Source organism: Camellia sinensis, chromosome 11, assembly GCF_055761805.1.
Source record: "Camellia sinensis isolate YWXY chromosome 11, ASM5576180v1, whole genome shotgun sequence".
In the NCBI taxonomy this organism is placed as follows: Eukaryota; Viridiplantae; Streptophyta; class Magnoliopsida; order Ericales; family Theaceae; genus Camellia; species Camellia sinensis.
This window is the reverse complement of record NC_138971.1, coordinates 104797501-104822566: the sequence shown is the minus strand read 5'-3', so window position 1 is coordinate 104822566 and position 25066 is coordinate 104797501. Positions and strand designations below refer to the sequence as shown.

The following is a 25066-nucleotide window of genomic DNA, read 5'->3' as shown; positions in this document are numbered from 1 at the left end:
TCCCTTATGAGAAGAGCTTATCATGCAATGGTTGCCGTGACAGAAGCATTGAACAAAAAAGTGAGGAAGGCTTTGGCTACTTTTTGGAACAGTTACAATAATTGTTTGCAAATTGCATAGGGTGATAGGATATGAAGAATATTAATATTGCTCAAAAAGGTTGAAGTTTTCCAAAAAAAGGCCTGGTTTTTGGGTTGCATGTTATGCAATGCAGAGGATTGTTATTGTGATAAGTTATTATAACAGTCAAGTTGCCAACTCAGAACTCATGAGGAGCGGAACCAGAAATTTGATTCAAGGGGATCAAACTATGCATCTTTGTCATAAATTGTTTTCATACTCTCTCTTGCCAAAAAATAAAATAAAAAATAAAAATAATAATAATAATAATTGCTCCCGAGTCAAGTACTCACAAGCCTTGCTGAAAAAAAAAAAAAAAAATTCATAGTGTTAATGAAGATTTAAAATTTATCTAGTTGCCTACGATTATTTTATTTTATTTTTCGTGAATCAAAAGTTTATGACTCTAATATCATGCATAGGTTGCATTTGTTGGTGAAAGATTAGTTTGAGAGAGAAGCTAGAGAGCAAAGAGTGAGAGAAGCTAGAGAGCAAAATGTTTCTGTATTATGTGTTTAATAATTACAAGAGAAATGAACTCTCTCTTTATAGAGAGAAGAAATGTACATTGGATACCAAATGATGATCCATTACCACCGAAAGCATAAAGGAAAAGAGAAAGCTATACAATTAGCAAGAAAGCTATACAATTAACAATATTATATTAACAGCCCCCCGCAAACTCAATGAGGGAAAGCATCTACCAAGTTGAGTTTGGAAACAAGATCATTAAAGCGGCCAGGAGGATGAGCCTTAGTGAAGATATCAGCGGGTTGATCGACTGAAGCAATAGGAAGAAGATGAACAGTTCCACAAGTAACATGCTGGCGAATGAAATGACAATCAATCTCAATATGTTTGGTGCGATCATGAAAAACATCATTGTGAGCAATCTGAATAGCACTCCGATTGTCACAGTAGAGAGGGGTAGGAGTAGATGAAGAAACTCCCATATCAGCAAGGAGCCAGCGAAGCCAGAGAAGTTCTTGAGTAGTATCAGCAAGAGCTCGGTATTCAGCTTCGGTGCTAGAGCGGGCAGTGAGAGATTGTTTTTTGCTACGCCAAGCAAGAAGAGAATCCCCTAAGAAGAAGCAGAATCCCGTGGTGGAGCGTCGATCCGTAGGATCCCCCGCCCAATCAGCATCGGAAAAGGCACGTAGGTCAAGAGAGGAAGAAGCCGAGAAGTGAAGACCATGGAACAGAGTGCCTTTGAGGTAGCGAAGGATGCGGAGTAGAGCAGTATAGTGGGGAGTGCGAGGAGCCGACATGTACTGACTGACAATGTGAACAGCATAGGCAATGTCAGGACGAGTGACTGTGAGATAGACAAGACTGCCGACGAGCTGGCGATAAAGAGTAGCATCAGAGAGAAGAGTGCCATCGAGAGGAGTGAGACGAATCTGAGGATCAATCGGAGTAGAGGCAGTTTTGCAATCTGAGGAGAGGCAGGAACATGAAGATGAATGAGTTCATAGAGACGTCCATGCTTACGGCCGATCCCAATAGTCTGCCCTGTCTGAGGGTCCTGTACCAAACAATCAGTAGCAGAAAATGTGACAGTTAGACCAAGTTCACATAATTGACCAATGGAAATAAGGTTTAAGGTAAGAGCAGGGATATGATAAACGTGAGGTATGGATAAAGAAGAGGTGGAAACAGTACCAACATGATGAACATGAGAGAACCATCAGCAGTATGTATTGAGGGAATATGAGGAGAGGAAGATAAGGAAGAAAAAATAGTAGAACTGGAGGTCATATGATTACAACAGGCAGAGTCAAAATACCAAGAAGAGTTACCTGGAATGACAGACAAAGCAGTAGGAGGAGGTGTACCAGATGGGGAGAGAAGCTGTTTGAGCATGGCCTCTACATCTGTTGGAGAAAAGCGAGGGGTAGATGGAGTAGGGGACTTAGAGAACCCGGCAGAGGTGGCAGTGTCAGTGTGATGAGACTGATTCCCGGAAGCAGCAGCAGCAGTGTGATGAGACTGATTGCCGGAACGGTGAAAGTTTCCCCGGGAAGAGCCACCGCGAGAGGAGTGGCTATTGGAGGATGAGCGAGAGGGATTGCGAAAACAATCCTGTTGCAGATGGCCAGGACCAAGTTTGTTGCAGTAGCGGCAGGATCTGACGGGGCAATGGACCAGGAGATGGGTTGAAGGAAGGCCCCGATTCTGACAGTAGAGGCAAGCAGTAGTCCGCTGGGGAAATGATGGCCGGGACGGAGGAGTGGCAAGAACAGAGTCCACATGATGAGTTTGAAGAGTACCGAGACGAGTCTCCTCGGATAGCAACTCAGAAATTGCTTGTTCAAGAGTGGGCAATGGATGGCGATGAAGCAGAGAGGCACGTACGGGCTCAAAAGATGAGGTAAGAGCCATGAGAAATTGCACCAACCTTTGCTGGTTGCGATGGATAGTAAATAAAACGGCATCTTCGGGGTCATGCCATGCTGGTTCGGAAAGAGCAAGCTGATCCCAAACAGAGTACATTTGAGAAAGGAAGTCATTAATGGACTGAGTGGATTCTTGGCGCATGCGGTGAAGTTGGTTCTGAAGTTGATATTGATGGGCAAGACCAGTAGTCTGGTATCGTTCTTTCAAAAAATCCCAGATGTCTTTCGCAGGAGTAGTTATAGAGTCAAGCTGAAAGCGGCCAAATTGAAGACTGATAGAGGTAATAGAGGTATTACGAAACCAGGTAATGATTTGGTAATTCTTACTGTCCCATTCCTCAAGTCGGTCTTCATATGTAGCAGTATGAACAGGAGTTTCAGTAGTGGCACTGTCTTTTACTGGTTTAGCCACATCCCCGGTGACAATTCGCCAGAGCTTCTTGCTTTTGAGGAAAGAGGACATAGCTTGGGCCCACAGAACATAGTTTGAACCATTTAAAATGACGGAAATGGGATGGGAGGCATCATGACGATCCATAATACTAGTTGAGTAGGGTTAAAGTAATAGAAATAGATCCGTAGGAGCAAAATTAGGTAAAACAGAGTGTACCAGTGAGTCCGGAAGGTCGAAAATAGCAAGAAAAGGTATGCTGGACAGAGATGATGTCAGCAATGATGTCAGCGGCGCACGTTAGCAGAGTGCAGGGAGGAGCACGTTAACAGGAAGGCAACGGCGCACGTTAGCAGACAGGCGCAGGCGCGGCGCACGGTAGCTGGTTTGGCGCACGCGGGTGCACACTAGCAAAGCGGCGCACGGTACGCGTACGGTAGCAGGCGCGGCGTATGGGAGCCGCGGACGTGTGGGCGCGTGTGGGCGCGTGGCGGAAGTGAGCGACAGGAGTTGGCGCGTGTGGGCGCGTGTGAGAGTGGTGGCGGTCGTGTTGACGCGCAGAGGCTAAGGGCGGCGCGTGTGGGCGCGTGTTGGCTTTTCTGAGAACGGGCTTGGTGCCGTTGGACTCAGGAGAAAATTTCGAACAGGTTGATGTGCTCTGATACCATGAAAGATTAGTTTGAGAGAGAAGCTAGAGAGCAAAGAGTGAGAGAAGCTAGAGAGCAAAATGTTTCTGTATTATGTGTTTAATAATTACAAGAGAAATGAACTCTCTCTTTATAGAGAGAAGAAATGTACATTGGATACCAAATGATGATCCATTACCACCGAAAGCATAAAGGAAAAGAGAAAGCTATACAATTAGCAAGAAAGCTATACAATTAACAATATTATATTAACAGTTGGGAATGAATTAGGTTAAAGTTCAAGGGGTTTGGACCTTATTGGCGTACATCAAAGCCCAAGTATAATGGATTTTATTGGGTTAGGACATTTAAGAAGAAAAAGAAGTTTGGACTTTGGAAATTGTGGGGAGAATGCTAATTTTCTGCTGCAAATATATAATATAAATTAAAGAAAAATGCTACTATATACACCCTTCAAAAGGTGCATCTGGTATTAATAAATTTCAACTACAATAATCATAACTTTCACCGATTTGAGTCAGAACAAAATTAAAATGGTTCATATAAAAAAAGAGGGAAGAAAGCACACTACAAAAACCTTATCACAAACCCTCATAACTAAGACCATTTTGATTCACATAACCAAATATTGAAAAGTGTTATAACCAAAGGTAATTTGGATCATAACAAAAAATAGCATAAAAGTCCGATAATTAACAATCATGAAGTCCTGTAAATTTGATCACCACAAAAACCTCATACTTAAGCTCTAACATTATTCATAAGCATCACAAATTTTTATAGTTGAGTATATGATACACACCTTTTAAAGACTATGATAAAAATAAATAAATAAATAAATAGTATATAAAGAGGATTAGGGAGGGATACACAAAAATTCAAGTAGGACCCACATCTAGAATGAATTTTAACCATACATTGCTTTTTCTGGATATTTTTTCTTGCATGGATTATATAAATATACAATTATATGGACACAAATGGTTCTGATATTGATCTATCACTTGTTATCCAAGCATAAAAATTCAACACTTGTGACTCTCATGCCTAGATTTTTATCAATGAATATCATGTTCTTTTTCGATATGGGGAGGAAGTGAACTCAGTAAAAAAATGGGCAAATCCAGTTCCACAATTAAGCTAGTTGATTTCTCTTGCCTCTTTACATTCTTTATTTTCTTTTATGCAGATAAAGAATATCAGCCAAAAAGAAGGGGAAAAAAGAAAAAGAAAAAAAGAGAGAAGAGGAAGAAGTAATGAGTAATGAATAATGAATAGAGCAGATTGATCTTCATCATAGCCCTGTGCCTATCATGACATATCCATATCAAAGATAAGAATATATGTTGGTGATAGAAACAGGAAATTTCAAAAGTCTGGCTGCTATTCCACAGCATACTCTGCGGACTCTATTTCAGTAACCATTGATTTTGTAAACCATACTAAAAACTAGAAAGCGATATGCTTTCTAAGCATTAATAATGATTAACTGGTTAAATGTTAATCTACTTTGATCAGTTCCTTAAAGTGGAATCATATAAACCGATGACCCTTGCATAAAAATTTCAATTACCAGTTTGAAATCCCGGAGACATGCATAAATTTGGTTTTTATTTTCATTTTTTTTTTTTTAAATGTCTTGAGAAGATGTAAGGAATGAGATATGTGGACCAATAACATAATGCCATCAAGAACAACTTGGTGTAAAGTTATCACTAGCTTTTGTATAATTGCATTTGCATCAGATCAGATTGATCAGATAAGAAGCCACTTCCTACATTTCTTGCTAAGATTCTCTCTCTCTCTCTCTCTCTCTCTCTCTCTTTCTCTCTCTCTCTCTCTCTGCCGAATCTAGTTGTTAACTTGTTAATAGCTTTTGCATTACACAGTATAAAAGAAAGATAGGTGGATGGCAGAGATGGGCACTCAACTTGCTATGTGATTCTCTACTTCTCATTTAACACATTTTCGCAGCCAGGTTCAGTGCTTACAGCTTTATCCTGTCAAGCATTGCCCCTCCATAATGTCAACTAAATGCAAAAAATAAAAAATAAAAAATAGTGCAACGACTATAAATAGTATGGTACTGGCATTTGCCTTACCAAGCATCTGAAACAAGAAGATTGAAAGAACATCACGTGTAATCCTAGAATTCCTCTGACCACTTCGTTGGGGATTCCTTCTTCAAGCAAGAGGGCAACGCCACACTCCCTATTGAAGTGTTTGGAGGAACTCCTGGGCTCACTTGATAGTATATACTATTATGTATGACAATGTTTGTCTTGTGGCCAATCTTTGTCGGAGAATTTTCAAAATGGGTTTTCAAATTTATAATTTATTTTTGGGTGTTTTCAAAACCTTCCATGTTTTTCTTTGGAAAACATGAAATAAACTTGGAGCTTTGTCTCATATCAAAAGGAGAGAAAAACATGGAGTACTAAATAAAGTATTACATGGAATATTCCTTTGAATATGGTATTAAAGGATGAATGCTAGTGTACATGCCCTCACATACCAAGGATGGTGTTTTGCACCATCCGCACATGCGCATGCATGGGATATGTGGCGTTTGACAGCGCACTTTGCATGGACGCATCGGCGACGTGGCGTCCGTTATGGGTGAGTTAACCAACTGATCGAACGGTTGTATGTTCGATCTGGAGCGATTTGATCATACCCATTGATTGGAGATGCACGCGATCGTATGGATGAGATGGCACCTGATCGTGATCAGGTGTGATTAGTTAAGACATCTATTTTGTGTGAGAATGATCTGCACTGTAAATCGTCGATCCAACAAGGCCTATAAATAGGCTGCGAAATCAGCCATTTCATTCGATCCACAAAATTCAGAAGCATTCCTACAACTATCTCTCTCTCCCTCTTGATTTTGAGTTTTCGATTAAGAGTTTCTTAAGCAAATTTCTGCTTTTCTTACTGGTAATCAAGTTTTGCAAATTTGATTATCAGTGTCTTAGTTTTCTTGATTATATCAAGAGTATTCTGATCTATTGTCGTCAGTGCAGATGCCAATAGACTTGATCTTTAGATCAGGCTTCATTGTATCTTGGAGGCAAATTTGTTGTAACCCCCTGCACACCTTTTTGTTGGTACAAATATTGTCTTTAGAAAAGCGACTTTGTAACGTGACTTAAAGTATCAAATTTATGTTTTATATAGACAAGTTCATCGCCAAGTTTTGAAGACCCGAAGACCACCAACTGAAGAATTCAAGACGAATTGTTCCCATAATCTAAAGACAATATCTAGATATGGCGATGTCTATTTAGAAAATGACTTAAGATTTCATGAAGCTTGACCGTTTTGATGGAGGAAATTTCCGACGCTGGCAAAAGAAGATGCACTTTTTGCTCACCACTCTCAAAGTGGTCTATGTGCTTATTGCCCCCTATTCGGTGGAGCAAGAAGACGAGACTATGGAGCAAATTCGTACCAAAACCAAATGGGAAAATGACAACTACATTTGCCAAGGACACATTCTGAATGCGCTGTTAGACTCTTTGTTCGATGTGTATCAATATCTGGAAACAGCAAAGCAACTATGAGACATATTACAGTCAAAGTACCTCACCGAGGATGCCACCAATAAGAAATTTCTTGTTAGTAATTTTATGCATTACTATGATTGATACAAAGCCCATTATGGAACAATTCCATGAGATCCAACATATTCTAAGTCAATTTCGAAAAAAGAATATGAACATGGATGAATCTATTGTAGTTGAATCTATAATAGAGAAACTGTCATCTTCTTGGAAGGATTTTAAGAAAACTCTGAAACACAAAAAAGAAGATCTTACTTTAGAGGAATTGGCACAACACCTTTGAGTTGAAGAAGAGTCAAGGCTTCTTGAAGGTAAAAATAATCAATTGGCTCAGACTTCCAAGATCCACATGGTAGATGATGGCAAGAGATTTAACAGAAATAAGCGAAAGCGTGAACCTAACCCGAGAAAGATGCTAAGAAGCCGATTGGCGTTTGTTAGCACTGTGGCAAGCCAGGGCACTTTAGAATGAATGCCGGTCATACAAGAAGAAGCCAGAAGCATCAAATGCCAAGAAAAAGTTCGTGGCTGTTATATCTGAGGTTAACATGCTCGAAGATGCTGGTGACTGGTGGATTGACTCAAGAGCAACAAGGCATGTCTGCAACAACAAGAGTCGTTTCACTACTTATGAACAAGTGAGTGATGAAACAGTTCTCTACATGAGAACTCTTCAACTGCTACTATCAAAGGCAAGGGGATGGTGGATCTAGAGTTCACATCTAGAAAAGTCTTAAGTCTTAATGATGTTTATCATGTACCTGATGTCAGGAAAAACCTTGTATTTGGAAGCTTGCTTAATAAGCATGATTTCAAGTTAGTATATGAGTCAGACAAATTTGTCTTGTCTAAGGATGAGATTTTTGTTGGGAAGGGCTACATGTATAAAGGAATGTTCAAACTTAATGTTATCAATAATACATATGTTTCTACTTATATTGTTGATTCTCTTTCTTTATGGCATGCTCGTTTAGGTCATGTTAATACTAGGAAAATGCATGATATGGTTAATTTAGATTTAATTCCTAAGTATGACATTGATATGTTTGAAAAATGCAAATTTTGTGTGCAATCTAAAATTACTCGCATTCCTTTTCCTAAAGTAGATAAAATCACATATATGCTTGAACTTGTGCATAGTGATGTATGTGACATACATAGTACCCCCACTAGGGGTGGTAAAAGATATTTTGTAACATTCATTGATTGTTTTTCTAAGTACTATCATATCTATCTATTGCATTTAGAAGATGAGATGCTTGATAAATTCAAAATTTTTAAGACAGAAATGGAAAATCAGTGTAATGTCAAAATAAAGAGACTTAGGCCTAATGGAGGCGATGAATACCATTTTCCAGAATATTGTGAAAATGTTGGTATTATTTATGAGAAGTCTACACCCTACACACCACAACAAAATGGAGTAGCTAAAAGAAAGAATAGGACATTAACAAAAATGATTAATGCTATACTTTCTTACTCAAGTTTAAGTTCTAGTTTTGGGGGTGAAGCCTTGCTCACTACCTGTCACATACTCAATAGAATTCCTCTCAAGGGAAGAAATGTTACTCCTTATGAACTTTGGAAAAACAAGAAACCTAATCTGGGTTACTTGAAAACATGGGGCTGTAGAGCAATAGTCAGATTGCCTGAACCTAAAAGGAAGAAATTAGGTGAAAAAGGAATTGAATGCATATTCCTTGGCTATGCTATACATAGTGAAGCATATAGGTTTCTGGTAGTAGAGCCCAATGGTTCAGTGGAAACAAATACCATAATTGAATCACGTGATGCAGTATTTTATGATAATCGTTTCACAACCATTCCAAAGTTGGATTCTAATCAACAAAATGAATCAACTCCTTTGATGTCTATAGAGGAAAATAAACATCATGAACAAATTGAGCCTAATGAACCAAATAAGCCTGTTGAGCTAAGGAGGAGGAAGAGGGCTAGGATTGAGAAGTCATTTGGCCCTGATTTCATTGTTTACTTTGTAGAAGGAACTAGGAAAGCTTATTGTAAGCAAACAATGATTTCTTTGAATATGGATTCAGATCCATTAACCTTTGAGGAGGCTATGAAGTCTCAAAATGTTGCTTTCTGGAAATAAGCAATAAATAATGAGATGGATTCTATCATGGGTAACAATACTTGGACACTTGCTGATTTGCCACCTGGATCCAAATCAATTGGTTGTAAATGGATTTTGAAAAGGAAAATAAAAGTTGATGGCACAATTGACAAGTTCAAAGTAAGATTAGTTGCTAAGGGTTTTACTCAAAAAGAGGGTATCGATTATTTTGATACATATGCTCCGGTGGCCAGAATTGCCACCATTCTAGTGTTGATTTCCTTAGCCTCAACCTATAAGCTTGAAATCCATCAAATGGATGTTAAGACTGCTTTCCTAAATGGAGAGTTATATTAGGAAATCTACATGCAATAACCTGAAGGATTCGTTGTACAGGGTCAAGAGTACAAAGTGTGTAAACTTGTGAAGTCACTATATGGACTGAAACAAGCTCCAAAACAGTGGCATGAGAAATTTGACAAAGTAATAGTGTCAAATGGTTTTAGGATACATGAATCTGATAAGTGTGTATAGAGTAAGTTTACTGGCAATAGAGGTGTAATCATATGTCTATATGTAGATGACATGCTTATTTTTCATACTGACAATGATGTCATTAAAAGTACTAAAAGTTTCTTGTCGTCTAGCTTTAGTATGAAAGACATGGACTTGGCTGATGTAATTCTGGGTATTAAGATTCTAATCCGGTTATACTATATTGAGAAAATTCTTAAGAAATTTGATCAATATAATTGTACACCCATGTCTACACCTTTTGATTCAAATTTGAAATTGTATCCTAATATCGGAAGAGCTGTTGATCAGCTAGAATACTCAAAAGTAATAGGTAGCCTGATGTATGCCATGACTTGCACTAGACCTGATATTGTTTTTGCAGTGGGAAAACTTAGTAGATACACTAGTAATCCCAGTAGTGTGCATTGGCATGCTGTTAACCGAGTACTTAGGTACTTGAGGAAAACAATAGACTATGGAATAGTCTATAATGGCTATCCAGCAGTGCTAGAAGGATTCACAGATGCTAGTTGGATAACTGATCATGAAGATCACTCGTCCATGAGTGGTTGGATTTTTACTCTTGGAGGAGGAGCTATCTCCTGGGGTTCTAAGAAGCAAACATGCATAACAGATTCAACCATGGCGTCAGAGTTTGTAGCATTGGCTTCTTGTAGCAAAGAGGCAGAGTGGCTAAGGAATCTCTTGTTAGAGATTAAGATATGGCCCAAACCTATGCCACAAATATCTTTGCATTGTGATAGTGAAGCAACTCTATCACGGGCCTATAGCCATGTCCATAATGGAAAGTCTTGGCATATAGGACTAAGACATAGTTATGTCAGGCAATTAATCACAGAAGGTAAGTGAAAACTTGGTTGACCCCTTAACAAAGGGACTTGCAGGGGATTTGGTGTGGAAAACATCAAAAGGGATAGGTCTTAAGTCCACTTAATATAATCACTCTTGGTGGAAACTCAACTCAACGCTTGAAGAAACATCAATTCTTGAGTTCAATGAGCCCAAGCACACCATATGTCGAGATTGCAAGCACTTAGTTTTATTTCATTTTCATCCCAAGGTTGAAATGCTTGGTACCTGTAATGTGAAAAGAAGAGGATGAGTTAGCAAACTCCTAATAAGCTTACAACTGAGTTGTTAGGATACTATAAATTACAGGGGTACTTTTAGTAAGCTTGCCTATGTGAGTGTAGGAGGTGGTGTTGCTCCCTATGAGTCCAAGAGCTTGACTCTAGAGCGCTCATGAAGCAGGATATAAACACAAGGCTAATCTACGTGTCAGTTTGTTTGAATACTTGAGGTAACCTGTACTATGCGTGAGACATGTCAGGTTAGTCGTATAAGATCACTAACTCAAACACAAGTCTACTATGCCATCTTAACTATCTTTGAGATGTCTTCACTAAGTGAATGATTCAAATCGTAGGATATCTTCACCTATGCATAAGGCTGCCAAGTGAACCAAGAATCATCATCTGATATTTTGAAAATGGTGGGGGAATGTTGGGGAATTTTCAAAATGGGTTTTCAAATTTATAGTTTATTTTTAGGTGTTTTCAAAACCTTCCATGTTTTTCTTTGGAAAGCATGAAATAAGCTTTGAGCTTTGTCCCACATCGGAAAGAAAGGAAAACATGGAGCACTTAATAAAGTGCTACATGGAATATTCCTTTAAATATGGTATTATGGGATGAATGCTAGTGTACATGCACTCACATCGCAAGGATGGTGCTTCGCACAATCCGCACATGCACACATACGCGTGCGCGTGGTGTGGGCAGTGGGCTGTGTGGCGTTTGATGGCACACTTTGCACTTAGCAAAGGCGTCATGAGGGCGCTTTCCTATTTGCATCGGACAGGTTGGAGCAATGACGTGGAATACAGTCAGCTCCACGTGGCGTCCGTTGGTGGTGAGTCGACCAACCAATCGAACGGTTGTATATCTGATCTGGAGTGATTTGATCATAGCCGTTGATTGGAGATGCGCACGATCATATGGTTGAGATAGCACCCAATCGTGATCAGGTGTGATTAGTCAAGACATCTATTCGGTGTAAGAATGATCTATACCGTAGATCGTCGATCCAACGGTCAGATCTGATTGGATGCGATCAAGGGACATAACCATTCGATCAAGTGCATCAAGTCCTATAAATAAGCTATGAAATCATCCATTTCATTCGATCCACAAAATTCAGAAGCATTCTTGTAATTATCTCTCTCTTTCTCTCTCTCTCTCTCTTGATTTTGAGTTTTCGATGAAGAGTTTCTTAAGCAAATTTCTACTTTTCTTACTGGTAATCAAGTTTTGCAGATTTGATTATCAGTGTCTTGGTTTTCTTAACTATATTAAGAGTATTCTGATCTATTGTCATTAATGTAGATGCCGATAAACTTGATCTTTAGATTAGGCTTCATTATATTCTAGAGGCAAATTGGCTGTAACCCCTGCACACTTTTTTGTGGGTGCAAATATTGTCTTTAGGAAAGTGACTTTGTAATGCGACTTGAAGTATCAAATTTTTGTTTTATATAGACAATTTCATCACCAAGTTTTGAAGACTCGAAGACCACCAACTGAAGAATTCAAGACAAATTGTTCCAACAATCTTATCGTTCATCCTCTTGTTATGGAAGTATATATCACATTTTTCCCCACATTGATCTGACAATGAAAGTACTATCCCTCAAAGTACATGTTATGAACTTTCAATCAATAATCTAGTTTGAGATGCACATGTTTTTCCTTTGTTATTTTGTTGAAGTAAGATACTAAAGTCATACTTCATTGATGTTTTGTTCTTGAAGGTAGGTGTGATTAAGGCACAAAAGCAACCAAAGGAAGCATGTGTTTCTAGCCTAATCTCTCTACACTATGTGGTGGAAATTTTGAGACATGTTTGGGACAGAGGATCCTATGCCTTTGTTTCTTCTAAATAATATTTGGCCAAGGAATGTGGTTATTCAGTACCATTACAATTATGCAGACAACAGATTTTAGAGGCTCAATGTGTTCATAGAACTTGTAACTATAAAACAGTTGTTGAAGGAGAATCTGTTTCATTATACTGTTAATGGAATCAACCTCTATTCTATAGTGTTGTTCTGCAACTTGTAAAAGTTGCAATAAACACACATTTTTGCAGAGAAATTAATTACTATTATGATGTACGACATGTACAGATACGACAATAAGCACTACCTTTTTAAGGCTAAATACCTTAGTCACTCAATTTTTTCTTGCTGAAATGAGAAAACCAAAAGAATTGAATGAAAAACATAAGCAAATGTATACTGAGACAAACTGATGCAGTGACATGGTGGCCGAGACCATCATAACATAAGGCTCTCAATGGCCCATTTGTGAAAGCTATTTTGGCCCCAAGCTCAAAAATTTTCCAAAAATCACATTTTGGAATGTTTTCAACAATATCTGTAGAATCATTGTTGTCATCAACCCTGTCGAATTTTGGACAAAATCAATCGGTTTGACTATGTTTTTGTGTATTTTGTTCTAGGGCTGATTTCCCTTTTCTAGTAACATTTCGTATTTCATTCTTTATTCAAGGCTCAGTCTAAGCCTTTGATTAGCACTGGTTTTTTTGGCAGTTCATCCATTGTATTTAGGATTTGTTTTAGTTTCCTTTTTCATTAATCTAGGGTTTTAGAATTAGTTTTTCTATATAAACCGAGTAGTGTAGTGGCAAAAGACAACTTTTGAGAATTTTGTGTGAATCAAACAACTGTTCATGTCTTCAATCCTAGCATTCGTCTAGAATCACTAGGTTTAAATTAGATTTTTTTTTTTTTTCACTATTCATTCTTTAATCAACGGATTAATCATGCTTGATCTCAATTAAAAAGTAACTAGTCTTGAAGCATACAAAAAGCCCATGAGTGTTTTGGGTCGGTATAAAGGCTATTGGCAATGAAACTCAGTACACTTTATAGCAACAAAATACAGATAGTGACTGGCCCATTATCTGTTAATAATAGCAAGCAGTTAATAAACAGTTGTATAGAGATGGAAGTTTAATTCAAACATTATATCATCAAATTAGATATTAAGAAAAGTTAAAAAGTGACTAACAATTAGTAAGAAAAGTTACATATTTGTTCAGTTTCCAACAATGAAAAAAATCCAATTGGATTAAATTTAAGATATTGATAAATATTAGAGTACAAAATCAAAAGATATGGAAGTTTCGGAGCTAAGTCACGACCTTTCGGTAAGGTGGACTAATCAAGTCCCAAATTTTGTTTTTTCTGTTGTTATTGTAATAATCATCTTTGGTATGATCTTGGTGATCCCTAGGTTCCTCAGGAAAGATTAAAAAAGAAAAGAAAAGAAGATATGGTTAAGATGTACTCGTACCTTTAAATGGTTTCAAAATATTGATCTAATCTTGCGAACCTCCTTGGGTTTTCAGCAAGTCTAATGTAGACAACTCCCATTCCTGCAACTTCCTAGTCGAGTCTTGTCTTTTTGCATAGTGTCTATCCCATCTATGTAACAAACTTTGACTTCTTTTATCCATGAATAAGTATATATAGCTTTCTATCTATTTTGATAGAGCATACAAGAAGGTCGTCATGGAAGATCATAGTGCGAAAAAAGGCAAGACTTCCCAATATGATGATGATCGGATCAGCCAGCTTCCCTGCAATGTTCTCAATGCCATCTTTTCGTCTCTCACAATGAGAGAAGCAGTAAGGACCAGTGTCCTCTCGACTAAATGGAGGTACCTTTGGACTAAATCTCTTTCTAACCTTACTTTTGATGTTCCTAACATATTGGACAGAGAAGAGTACACGAGCATTGACATTCTTTACACAAGTGAAATTCACAAACTCATAATCCCATGGAAAAGAAAGCTCGCCTTTCTGAACTCTGTCGACCAGCTCTTAGCTGACCTTAGCCCGGATCACAAGATTGAAAAGTTGAAAGTGCACTTCACTTTTCACCGCAATAAATATGGTACTCATCTTGACCGGTGGATCTGCTTCGCAATCTTGAGAGGAGTAGAAGAGCTTGATCTTTCTTTGTTAGAAATCGATTATTACTTTTTTGTCCCTCTTAAGGGTAGCATTTATGATTTTCCTTGTGATCTTCTTCGTGAAGATGGAAGTATAGGCAAAATCAAGTCATTTCTAAAGTGCTTGAGATTAGCACATTGCAACTTGGCCCCCAGACATACTAATCTTATCGGTTTCAACACCCTCACAACCCTTGATCTGAAATGGGTAGATCTCACATCCAATGAATGTGTGTGGAATCTCCTATCTAGTTGTCGTGCCCTCGAGTGGCTAAGTTTAGACAAATGCTACGGTTTAGATTATTTGTGCATTGCTCATCCATCGTGTGTTCGACTGAAGTATCTGAATGTGCATGATTGCAAAGGTTTGAGTGTCATTGAAATTAGTGGCATCAACCTTGAGAAGTTTGAGTACAAGGGATATAAAATAAGTTTCGTCTTCAATGAGGTCTCACGGCTTAAAACTGTATCTACTCATGCCAATGAAGGTGTGGTTTGGGCTCTCTCTGCTCTTCGTCTTGATCTTCCTCAGCTCGAGACTTTGTTGCTATACGGTAGCTTTTACGCGGAGGTTGTACCAGAGTCTTTCATAACATTTGTAATTGTGGAAGTTTATTTTTGTTTCTTTACACTCTGCTTGTTCTGTTTCTTTACTTTCCGCTTATTCTGTTTCTGTTCTGTTTCAGGCTGTGATTGTGCCCAAGGAATTTCCCACATTTTCTAATCTAAAACTATTGTCAATTGCTGAAATACCCACAAATGAATGCGACCTCCTGTGGATAGCTACTCTTCTCAAGGCAACTCCATCACTACAACGACTAGAACTGCATGTAATCTTCTTACCGCTTACTAAAAAAGATACAGATACAAATACAGATATACAGACACAAACACGGGCCGTGTTAATGTTAGACTAAATGTTAGACATGGGCATGTTAATGTTAGACTAATGTATGTGAACATATGTTTGAATTTCTCACAGATACACAGCAATGACAATACGGAAGAACCAAGAGAAATAAAGAGGTTGCCAAGGTGCCTCCATGATTATCTCAAAGAAGTAGTGATTACCGGAACATGTGGCCATTTTAGTGAAATTGAGTTTGCGATTTATATACTAAACAACGCGGTGGTGCTTGACAAGATGATGATTGATCCGCATCCAAGATACTATACCGGGAATGGGAAATGGGATGTCTTGCATGCTTGTGACTCATGGAAGATCATCGGAAGGAAGAGAGTCCTTGAGCATCTTACAAAAGAAGCTTCATCCCAGACGGTTTTAATGATTTTGTAATTTTCTTTCTTTTTTTTAGTTCTGTGATTTCTGTTAGAAACGCACATACATGCCTTCTTCTAAATAAACAATCTTCAAGGTTCAAATGAGGCATCCACTATTTACCGTATCTTTACAATAACGATAATACTTATGAAAAACATTATCATGTTTTATGATTCAACTTTTGGAAAGTGTTTTGAGTAGAAAAGCATTGCATTTCTATTTGGCATGAAAAGTTGCAGACTTTTTGATAAAAGTAAGAATTTGCAATTAATTAGAAAGCATAATTTGAAAAATTATCATGCTCAATGTAACAAATGAACACCATGCAAAAATGAAGAGAGGAGATTAGACACATACAAACACTAGGATAAAATTGGCCACCAATATTTTCTTGCTAATTAGTGTCAATAAGCTTATATTTGAGTCACATTTTCCTCCATTTTTCCTTTTCCTCTACAAATCTCTTTAAATTCAAAATCCAAACACACCCTAACGTTGTGTTTGGTTTATGGATTTGGGTAGAAATTTAGAAAGAAAAAGAAAAAGATAAGAAAAATAAGAATGAAATATAATTTAAATTTTTTTCTTCATTTTCCTCGCCTTTTCTCGTTTTCATTTTCGAATCCTTAACCAAATTTAAGATCCAAACACAGCTTAAAAGTCCTAGTAAAATTGTCAAACGATCTCTATAAGGCAACAAACACCATGTTTGCTTGGCAAGACTATACGTGGTCCGCCTACTATCAATAATGTTGCAGTTATCATCTCCTCTATTTTACCACATTTTGTTTTCCACTTGATGTTGCACATTCACAACTAATGATACCTACTATATCATTAGTTGTCTCCAGGTACTTTGAGCCATTGGATCGGTTCTGAATACATGAGAAAAGTGGAAAAGGGTACATTCCCTATATTTCTTTATGAATGATATACACAAAATATCTTATAAAATGAATGGTTTGAATCATTGAAATGGGGCACATGGTAGCCCCTATGAGCCCAAACATGATGGCCAAGTTCATATTTGAATTTGACAAAAACCCAACCCGTAAAAAATAAGACAAGTACCTAAACTACTGTCTTTCGGAGATCAAATGAGGTAAGAACCTAAACTAATAAGCTATTTTTTAAATATGTTTTACATGGTTATTTTAACCTCCAACACCTTGCTTTACCTTCCTATGCTTGGCTGGAAAAATAATGCATACCACACCTGCAATTTACAATGAAGGTTCTCTGTCTTCAGTCAATTTAGAATGATGCCCTTTATAAGAGACGTTTGGGGGAGAAACTAATGCAGGATAGCGTGTAGAAAACAAAGGCAGTGGACAGAATAGTAACAACCTTTTTTCAAATCTATTGATTCTCTAAAATAATACCAGAATAAAAGGCATCAATAACTTTGTTGATTTCAAAGAAAACCAACGGATGTGGAAGAAAAGAGAAGAGCTCTCAAAAAATGTTAATAATCAACAAAAAAAGTGATTACTCATAAGGCTTATAATGTTATTTATAATAAAACAAAACCTAAAACTAACAGGAAAATAGCCAACTAAAGCAATTCCTTGCAAGTGCTAAAATAATTAAAAAAAAAAGATATATGAACATTACCAACAATGGCAAATTTGAGAACTCAAAATTGGATTCTACAAAGTCAAAAAAACAAAGCCAAAAGAAGCAACACTAAAAACCAAAATTCCTAGATTAATTAATTAACCTAAAACAATAGATTTGCTAAATTGGAGGCCGAAACGAAGGAATAGGCCTAGTTAATTGCCTTAGGTCAGCGAAATTGTAAGTACTTGGGCCTTTTAGGTTGAATCTATCAATGTCATCCCGAACCAGCTTACGATCCAATTGCTCCAAGTACTTGGAGCCAACCAAGTCTGCAAAAAAAAATGCTAGTGAAAATATTCTTCAGACATGAACCTGGTCAGAATTGTGTGCAAAGTGAAGGGTAGAGAATAATATTGGGGTGAGTGGTCATGATTCCATACGTTCTGTGGTCTCTCATCTCATCTCTATGTGAGACCAATCCTTTTCCACTTTTCTTATGTATTTAGAACCCCATTATACATTATGGAATCAAGTACTTCACATGCCACTGCATTAGCTTTTTAAGGACTGATACAATCCAATTTACTTATAATCTCTGAGATACTTTGAGAAATTCAAGTTTGATTGAACTCATCAATGGTCAGGAATGAGATATGAGTAGCCTCTATAGTAACAATCACAAGAAGCCAAGGGCGGAACCATGATTTTATCCTAGGGGTACCGCCACAAAGAGACAACCAAAGAGAGACTATGATTGACCCCTATTGGTGGTAAGGTTGGTTTCTTAGAGTCTCATTAATTTGAGAGAGAGAGAGAGAGAGAGATCCACCTAGTTTAGCGTTGACTAGTATGACATTTTCAATAATGATGTGCATAGAAAAATTCATTAAAAAAATGCCAAAAATTAATATGTGGTTTAGATTCATTGAGGGTGTTGTGTGGCAAACCCTAAACCTAGAATGAATATGAACCAAATATTGATTTTCTGTGAAGTTTTATGTGTACATAAATCATGCCCTTGCACAAATCAATGGTCTCCATACAAATTTGAAAGAATTAAATAAATAAACTAACAAATTTTAATAAGATATCTTAATAGCGGTGAGGTCAAGGCTACTGTATAATTTTCTTAAAAATGTAAAGGGGTGCCAAAATAGAGAATTCTTATGTTTCTGGTGGCACCCCTTGAAATACACATAGTTCCTCTAGCCTATTATAGATTAAAATTATTCACAAACATAATTTTTCATACGTAACACTTGTTCAGACTGGTATGGCAATAACATTTTTACAATTATGCGTCATAATGCGTGTTTTGACTTAAAATGAAAGGGACCATAAAAGGTTGTATCATTCTATGTGGGTGTTTGGGAAGTGGCTATTTTAGAGGTTTTTTTGGCTTTTTGACTATTTTAATAGGCTATTTTAGTTTTTGTATTTGGGAAGATGTGATGGATTTTTATTTGAGTTGTTATATTAAAAAATGTGTTAAAATGACGTTTGAAGTTAAAATGACGAATTTGTCCTTAATCTCACATTTTTCAAAATTGGTGTATAGGGGCAAAATTGTCATTTAGTATCTTAGGCAATAGGCTGTCAACTACCATGTGCTACACTATCAACGTGATAGTGTAGCTGCCCCACTGCGGAAATGATGTTTTTTGTTTTTTTTTTCAATATAAATTATTGATTTAAGATATTTGAGCCTATTTGGCTTTTTTAGTATTTGAGACTATTTTAGCCTCAATCTTGGTTTCCCAAACACCCTCTATATGAAATTTCTATACAAAAAATTATATTTGTACAACATTACCAAACAAAAATCCAGGCTTCAAAAGAAGTACTTTGTATCACAAGAAGCCTATAATAGATTAGAAAAATGATTTTTAAACATAAATTTTATATGTGAAATTCATCCAGAATGATGTGAATGACATTTTTGCAATTTGGGTATTTTGGATTAAAATGAAAGGCCATAAAAGGACACATTATTCTGTACGAAATTTTTATACAAATTTTACTCCCTCTATTCCATATTGTTGGTTCATTTTGTCATTTTTTGATATCCCAAAATGACTGTTCATTTTGAAAGGTTGAAATATAAAATTTTATATTATTCCAAAATTACCATTTGAAAATGATTATAAATATATTTAATAATGAGAATAAAGGGGCAATATGGTAAATCAACATCTTTTGATTTGACTTTAAAACAATAATTACATGTTCTCTCAAAAAGCGATTAATATTGTGGGATAGAAGAAGTATTTGAACAGTAAATAGAAATTCTGGCATCTGATCAAAAGTACAATTGTAATCCATAAGGAAGCTGAAAATGAAAGGCAAGTAGAGAGGACAGAGTAAGAAAGATAGGAGGGAAGATGGCCACTCAACTCTCTCAATGATCCAAGCCTCCTTTCATTTCATCTAACCCACATTCCCAACCAGGTTCAGTGCCAACAGGTTTTTATCTACTAGAATTCTCTATCTTCCTCAAGGACTTGGTACACATAGGTCTAAATGCAAAGAGTAGAACTCACAATAAATAGTAGGGCTAGCAAGCATTGCCTAACCAACCAACCGAAACAAGTAGAGTGAGTTAACATCAGGTGTACCCTAGAGTTTCCCCACAACACTTCATTGGGGACTTTCTTTTTTCCTTTTTTTTAAACATTCCTACTGAAGTGTTTGGGGGAACTCCTGGGATCATTTGATATTTTAATTGATCTCTCTCTGTTGTTCTGTAAAATCGCAATCTTTGCTTACTAATCTTGGAAATGTAAGTATTAGGCCTTGTAGCTTGTGTTTCTATATATCTCTACAAGCTCTCAGTTCTATTAGCTGTGTTTTGTCATTTTTAGGGTCAGTCTTTTCATGATCAATGTTTTATGTTTTGTTTGTTTTGTTAGAACAGCGGAAAGAAAAGTGGTGGTGGTGTGGTGGTGGTTGTGGTGGTTGTGATCACAATGGCAACAATGGTGGTGGTAACAATAGTGATTGTGTTAGTAAGAATTTAGTTTTGAAGACATTGAAAAATATTTTATGCCCTGATTAGTTCAGTTTTCATTGATTTTCGTTTTTCGTCATATTCAAAAAAAAAAAAAAAATCAAATAATATTTTCTATCAAAACAAAGGAATTACACTTTGTTGCGCAAGGATAAAAGTTTCTCGCTTTGCTTAACAACCAACTAAAGATAAACACTAATCCGTAAGTTTACAAGAAAGTAATTTCTTTTCTTCTTCTTCTTCTTTTTTTTTTTTTTTTTTTTTTTTTGAACTATAGAAGTAATTTCACTAAATTCAAAATCCAAAAATATATTAAAATTAAAAGATAAGAAGGTAATTAGAGCAAGAAGATGCAAACTTTCAAGTGTTAGACCTGGAAAAAAAAAAATTGGATTATTGGAGGATAGCCATTTTAGAGATAACTAATACAATTGTCTCATAATCAAGACCACATTAGGTCAAAACCATAATCATCACTTCCGTACCATAATCAACACCACTTTGTCTCATAACTAGATGGATCATAAGCCCTACTTGAATTTAATCATGAGTAATGTTAGAGATCCCATAACATCTCTTAAATTTTTCTGCATCGATGAAGGTTGGTGTCTTAGTTGGTTGATTCCTAAACGAATAAACAATTGACATACAACATTCCACATCAATAAGGATAAATTTATGGAGTGATGTTATAAAGATCTTAAGCATTTTTCACTATTTAAGCAACATGGATGGATTAGTCGACCATTTTTTTTTCTCTTTTTTCTTTTTAGCATCAACAAAGAATTTTATTAAGAAGAGAGAATAAGGGGGGAGGACAAGAACTACTCAAACAAAGAAAAGGAAAACAGTCATAGAAAACAAAACGAAAGCACAACATGCTAGTACTATAGATGGCAAATAGCAGTCCAATCCCTAGAAATCAAGAAAAACAGGATTAGTCGACCATGTTGCCGTCAAGAAAGTATTCAGTGATACTGAGGCAATGACTTCTTCATAAACCAACATATTTATGGCTTATAAATAACAAGAAATTAAGATGACTGGTCTGAAAGAGACCATGGTTTGTTTTTGCGGTGCAAATAAACTGCCAATAATCATAGCAAGCCAGTTTAGCTCCTCTCTTTTTCTTAGTTTCTAACCAATATTATTGGATGATTGTGATCGTTCAATCAATCTCTGTTTCCTCAAATTTTGACAACATTGCTAAGCAAATAATAGTTAATGAAATGACCCTTCTATATGATAAGGTAGGATATATCAGCATCTTTCCAAACTCAAACCTTGGAACCGCGGTCTACAATATTGTCTCATTATACAAGTTCTGTTACATAGTGTTCTTCACCACATCTGCTTTATCAATGTTCAAACTTATCACAATAACAATTCTTGTTCTCTCTCTTTTTCCTTTTGGTTATAACCAAACCTTCTCAATCCAATCTTTCATAAGCTTAATTGTTTCCGACCATGGGAAATTGTTTTTGGAAAAGTCTTCAAAATCCCAACCAACCAGACGGTATTGCTTCACCTCCCTCTGGTTTGCCTTCTTAGCATTTATTTTTTTAATTTTATTTTTAGTTACATATTTAGACACAAAACCCAATACTAAAATTGCATTTCTCTTAACCTGTTTGATCATTTACTACAAGGAGTCAATGAGTTTAAAGTTTCCCATCAGCAAAACGTTTCTGTATCACTTCAAGTGATGAATTTATCTGTTCCTTCAAATAAATGGAAAGGTAACAATTTTTTGCATACACTCCGAAATTTTGAACAAATAAATATAGATAATTCATTTTTGTTTGATTTCATAGAAGGCGTCGATGAGATTCAAATTTCTCATCCACCAAAAAGGTCTAAATCACCACTTCAAGAGATGAATTCACCTGTTCCTTCATTTACACAGACAGGTACATAATGCTCATGAATACAGAGTAGTCCCTTTTTAATTTTATTTTAATCATATTTTCACAATGCAGAGAAGCTTTATTCACTCACTATTGAAATTAATTTTTTTTACCTATTTAATTTTCTACAAGAATTAGACAAGATTCAAGTTTCCCATAGTGGGAAGATCATCAAACCATTCCAAGAGATAAACTCATCTGTTTCATCAAGTACACATGAAGGTAACTATTTTCTTCAATATGCCTTTTTTCTGTTTTTTTATTTATCTGATTCGTGTAAATCCTGCATTTATTAGCGCATAGAAGCATAAGAAAGTCGACATGTAATTGGCTATTGGAATAATTTTTTCATTGGTTTGATTTGATACAAGGAGACGACGAAAACCGGATTCCCCATCTCAGGATAATTTTTAAACCACTACAAGGGAGGAATTCAACTGTTTACTCAAAAAGAAAGTATGTATTTGACTCAAGAATGGTGTTTTAAGATTTTAATTTGGTATGCTGATCTTCCATTTCTTCCAAGAAAGAATCTTCAAACAAACTTGAACATTCGTTCATGAGATCATATATCTATTTTCACACAAAACTCAAATATTCTGTCAGGATATATAATTTGTTATTGAAATTATTTTTATATGTTTGCTCTCATACTAAGGTCTGGAGCTCCAAATTTCTTGTCCTGCGAAAACATCCATACCACATTAATGTTGTGTTTGGTTGGGGGATTTGGGAAGAGATTTGGAAATGGAAAGGGAAAGGGAAAAAATGTGTGAAACTATGTGAAATGTAGGTATATTTTTTTCACATTTCACCTACCTTTCCATTTCCCTCTCCAAATCCCTCCTCAAATCCCTAAACCAAACACAGCATAAGGGACAACTTTATATGTTTCTTTAAATACACGAGGTGGTCTATATTTCTGTAATTATTATTATTTTTTTTTTTCAAAATTTTGTGTTGATCTATAAAGCACAAATACTTCTAAAGTACCTATATTGGATATCGATACTCATCGACACTCATGGATAATCCAATACTTCCTAAACATATATGATAATTTTGAGAAGAATCAGACACTTTTAGGACACTGTCACGTACCAAACTATTATCAAATTTTTGCATATTATTATAGTATAATTGTTAAAATAAAAACAATAATAGTTTTTTAATATTTTTTAATTTTTTACCGAAATTAGTAAAATTAAAGTAGTAAGTAGTATTATAATTCTTTTTAGATTTTATCAAATTAAGGTATGCATTGGAAAATATTAAAAAAAAAAATAAATAAATAATAAAAATATACACACAACTATAGTGACTACTGACTATTAAACTGATATCTAATTCTTAAAGAATAGTTTCTCACTCTTTGAACTCATGCATATATAACACTAAAAGTTATAGTTTTTTTTTTTTTTTTTTTGAATGTACCCTGATTGTGCCCTAATCATATTTTTTTAGATTTTTGCCGCAATTGCCATCTCCATGCTTCATAGGGTTTGATCTGATGTATCTTGCAATGCAGAGAAGCTTTGGCAAGAAGAAATATATGGGGAATATGGTGTCTCGAAGATGAACCTGAAAGATGAAGTGGTTCATGCTTACATATGCAAATGCTTTTGCTATGATATCTTGAAGGAAGCAACCAACAAATTCAGTAAGAAGAACCTGCTTGGTGAAGGTGGTTTCGGTGATGTTTATAAAGGATGGATTGATTACTGCACCATGAGTGCTGCAAAGCCAGGCGCTGGAACTCCGATTGCTGTCAAGAGGCTGAGAAAGGAAGGAGCTCAAGGGTGTGAGGAATGGCTGGTACAGCTCTCTCTCTCTCTCTCTGCGTATGTGCATGTAACCCTTGGATTGAGTTATTCATGCAGAATGAATTGACATTTCTGGGCAAATTAAGTCATCCAAACGTGGTGAAGCTCACGGGACACTGTTGTGAGGGCAACCATAGGATTTTAGTGTATGAGTTTATGACTAAGGGAAGCTTGGAAGCCCATCTCTCGAGAGGTAAGCACCATCATTACAAGAATTGGCAACAAATCGTCAACCTTATTTTAGAAGGAAGACAAATAGAAAGGGCAAGTTACACTGACCTCCCTTACGATTCAGAAAAAATGCAACCAGCTCTACAGATTTGGCATATTACACTGACATCTCTTTTACAAAGGTTAAAGGAACAAGAACCAAAGCAAATGTATGAACACATAAAGATAAACAAGATAAAATAGACATGAAATGACAACATCACTTCTCATTGATATGACTAATGAATCACTGATGAAAAGGAGACTTCAAGGGTTTCGTGAATTAAAACGTTAAGGGAGCTTAATGTATTTTCTCCAAACTTTAGGGGGAGGTCAGTGTAATTTACCCAATAGAAAAAAGAGAGAATTAAAAGATCTTGCTGAATTTAGACTGACCTAACAGAGAAACCATAGTGAATAATTGTTGTTTGACATAAGCAGAAGGGAAAACATAGCTAAACTGGAGTAGGAGAATCAAAATAGCAGTTGAGTCAGCCAGGGGTTTGGAG

General features: G+C 36.3%; 1 protein-coding gene and 2 pseudogenes across 2 annotated transcripts in view; all 3 read left to right on the top strand.

Moving 5' to 3' along the window:
* The first annotated feature begins 10058 nt into the window (after positions 1-10058).
* On the top strand, positions 10059-12138 carry LOC145802531 (secreted RxLR effector protein 161 pseudogene; annotated as a pseudogene).
* A 2177-nt stretch (positions 12139-14315) lies between these two features.
* LOC114318993 (F-box/FBD/LRR-repeat protein At1g13570) lies at positions 14316-16238 on the top strand. Its single transcript, XM_028265968.2, has 3 exons — positions 14316-15339; positions 15455-15598; positions 15751-16238. Exons 1-3 carry the CDS (start codon positions 14326-14328, stop codon positions 16063-16065), a joined length of 1473 nt encoding a protein of 490 aa, XP_028121769.2. The 5' UTR covers positions 14316-14325; the 3' UTR covers positions 16066-16238.
* A 3639-nt stretch (positions 16239-19877) lies between these two features.
* The window catches only part of LOC114319027 (putative serine/threonine-protein kinase PBL11), a 7060-nt pseudogene continuing 1871 nt past the window's right edge, over positions 19878-25066 (top strand). Inside the window, exons 1-7 of the transcript XR_014344291.1 lie at positions 19878-22133; positions 22267-22356; positions 22432-22527; positions 22657-22746; positions 24053-24339; positions 24405-24540; positions 24999-25066. The exon at positions 24999-25066 is cut by the window's right edge and continues 69 nt beyond it. The product of XR_014344291.1 is annotated as a putative serine/threonine-protein kinase PBL11 (transcript). The remainder of the gene's footprint in view (positions 22134-22266; positions 22357-22431; positions 22528-22656; positions 22747-24052; positions 24340-24404; positions 24541-24998) is intronic.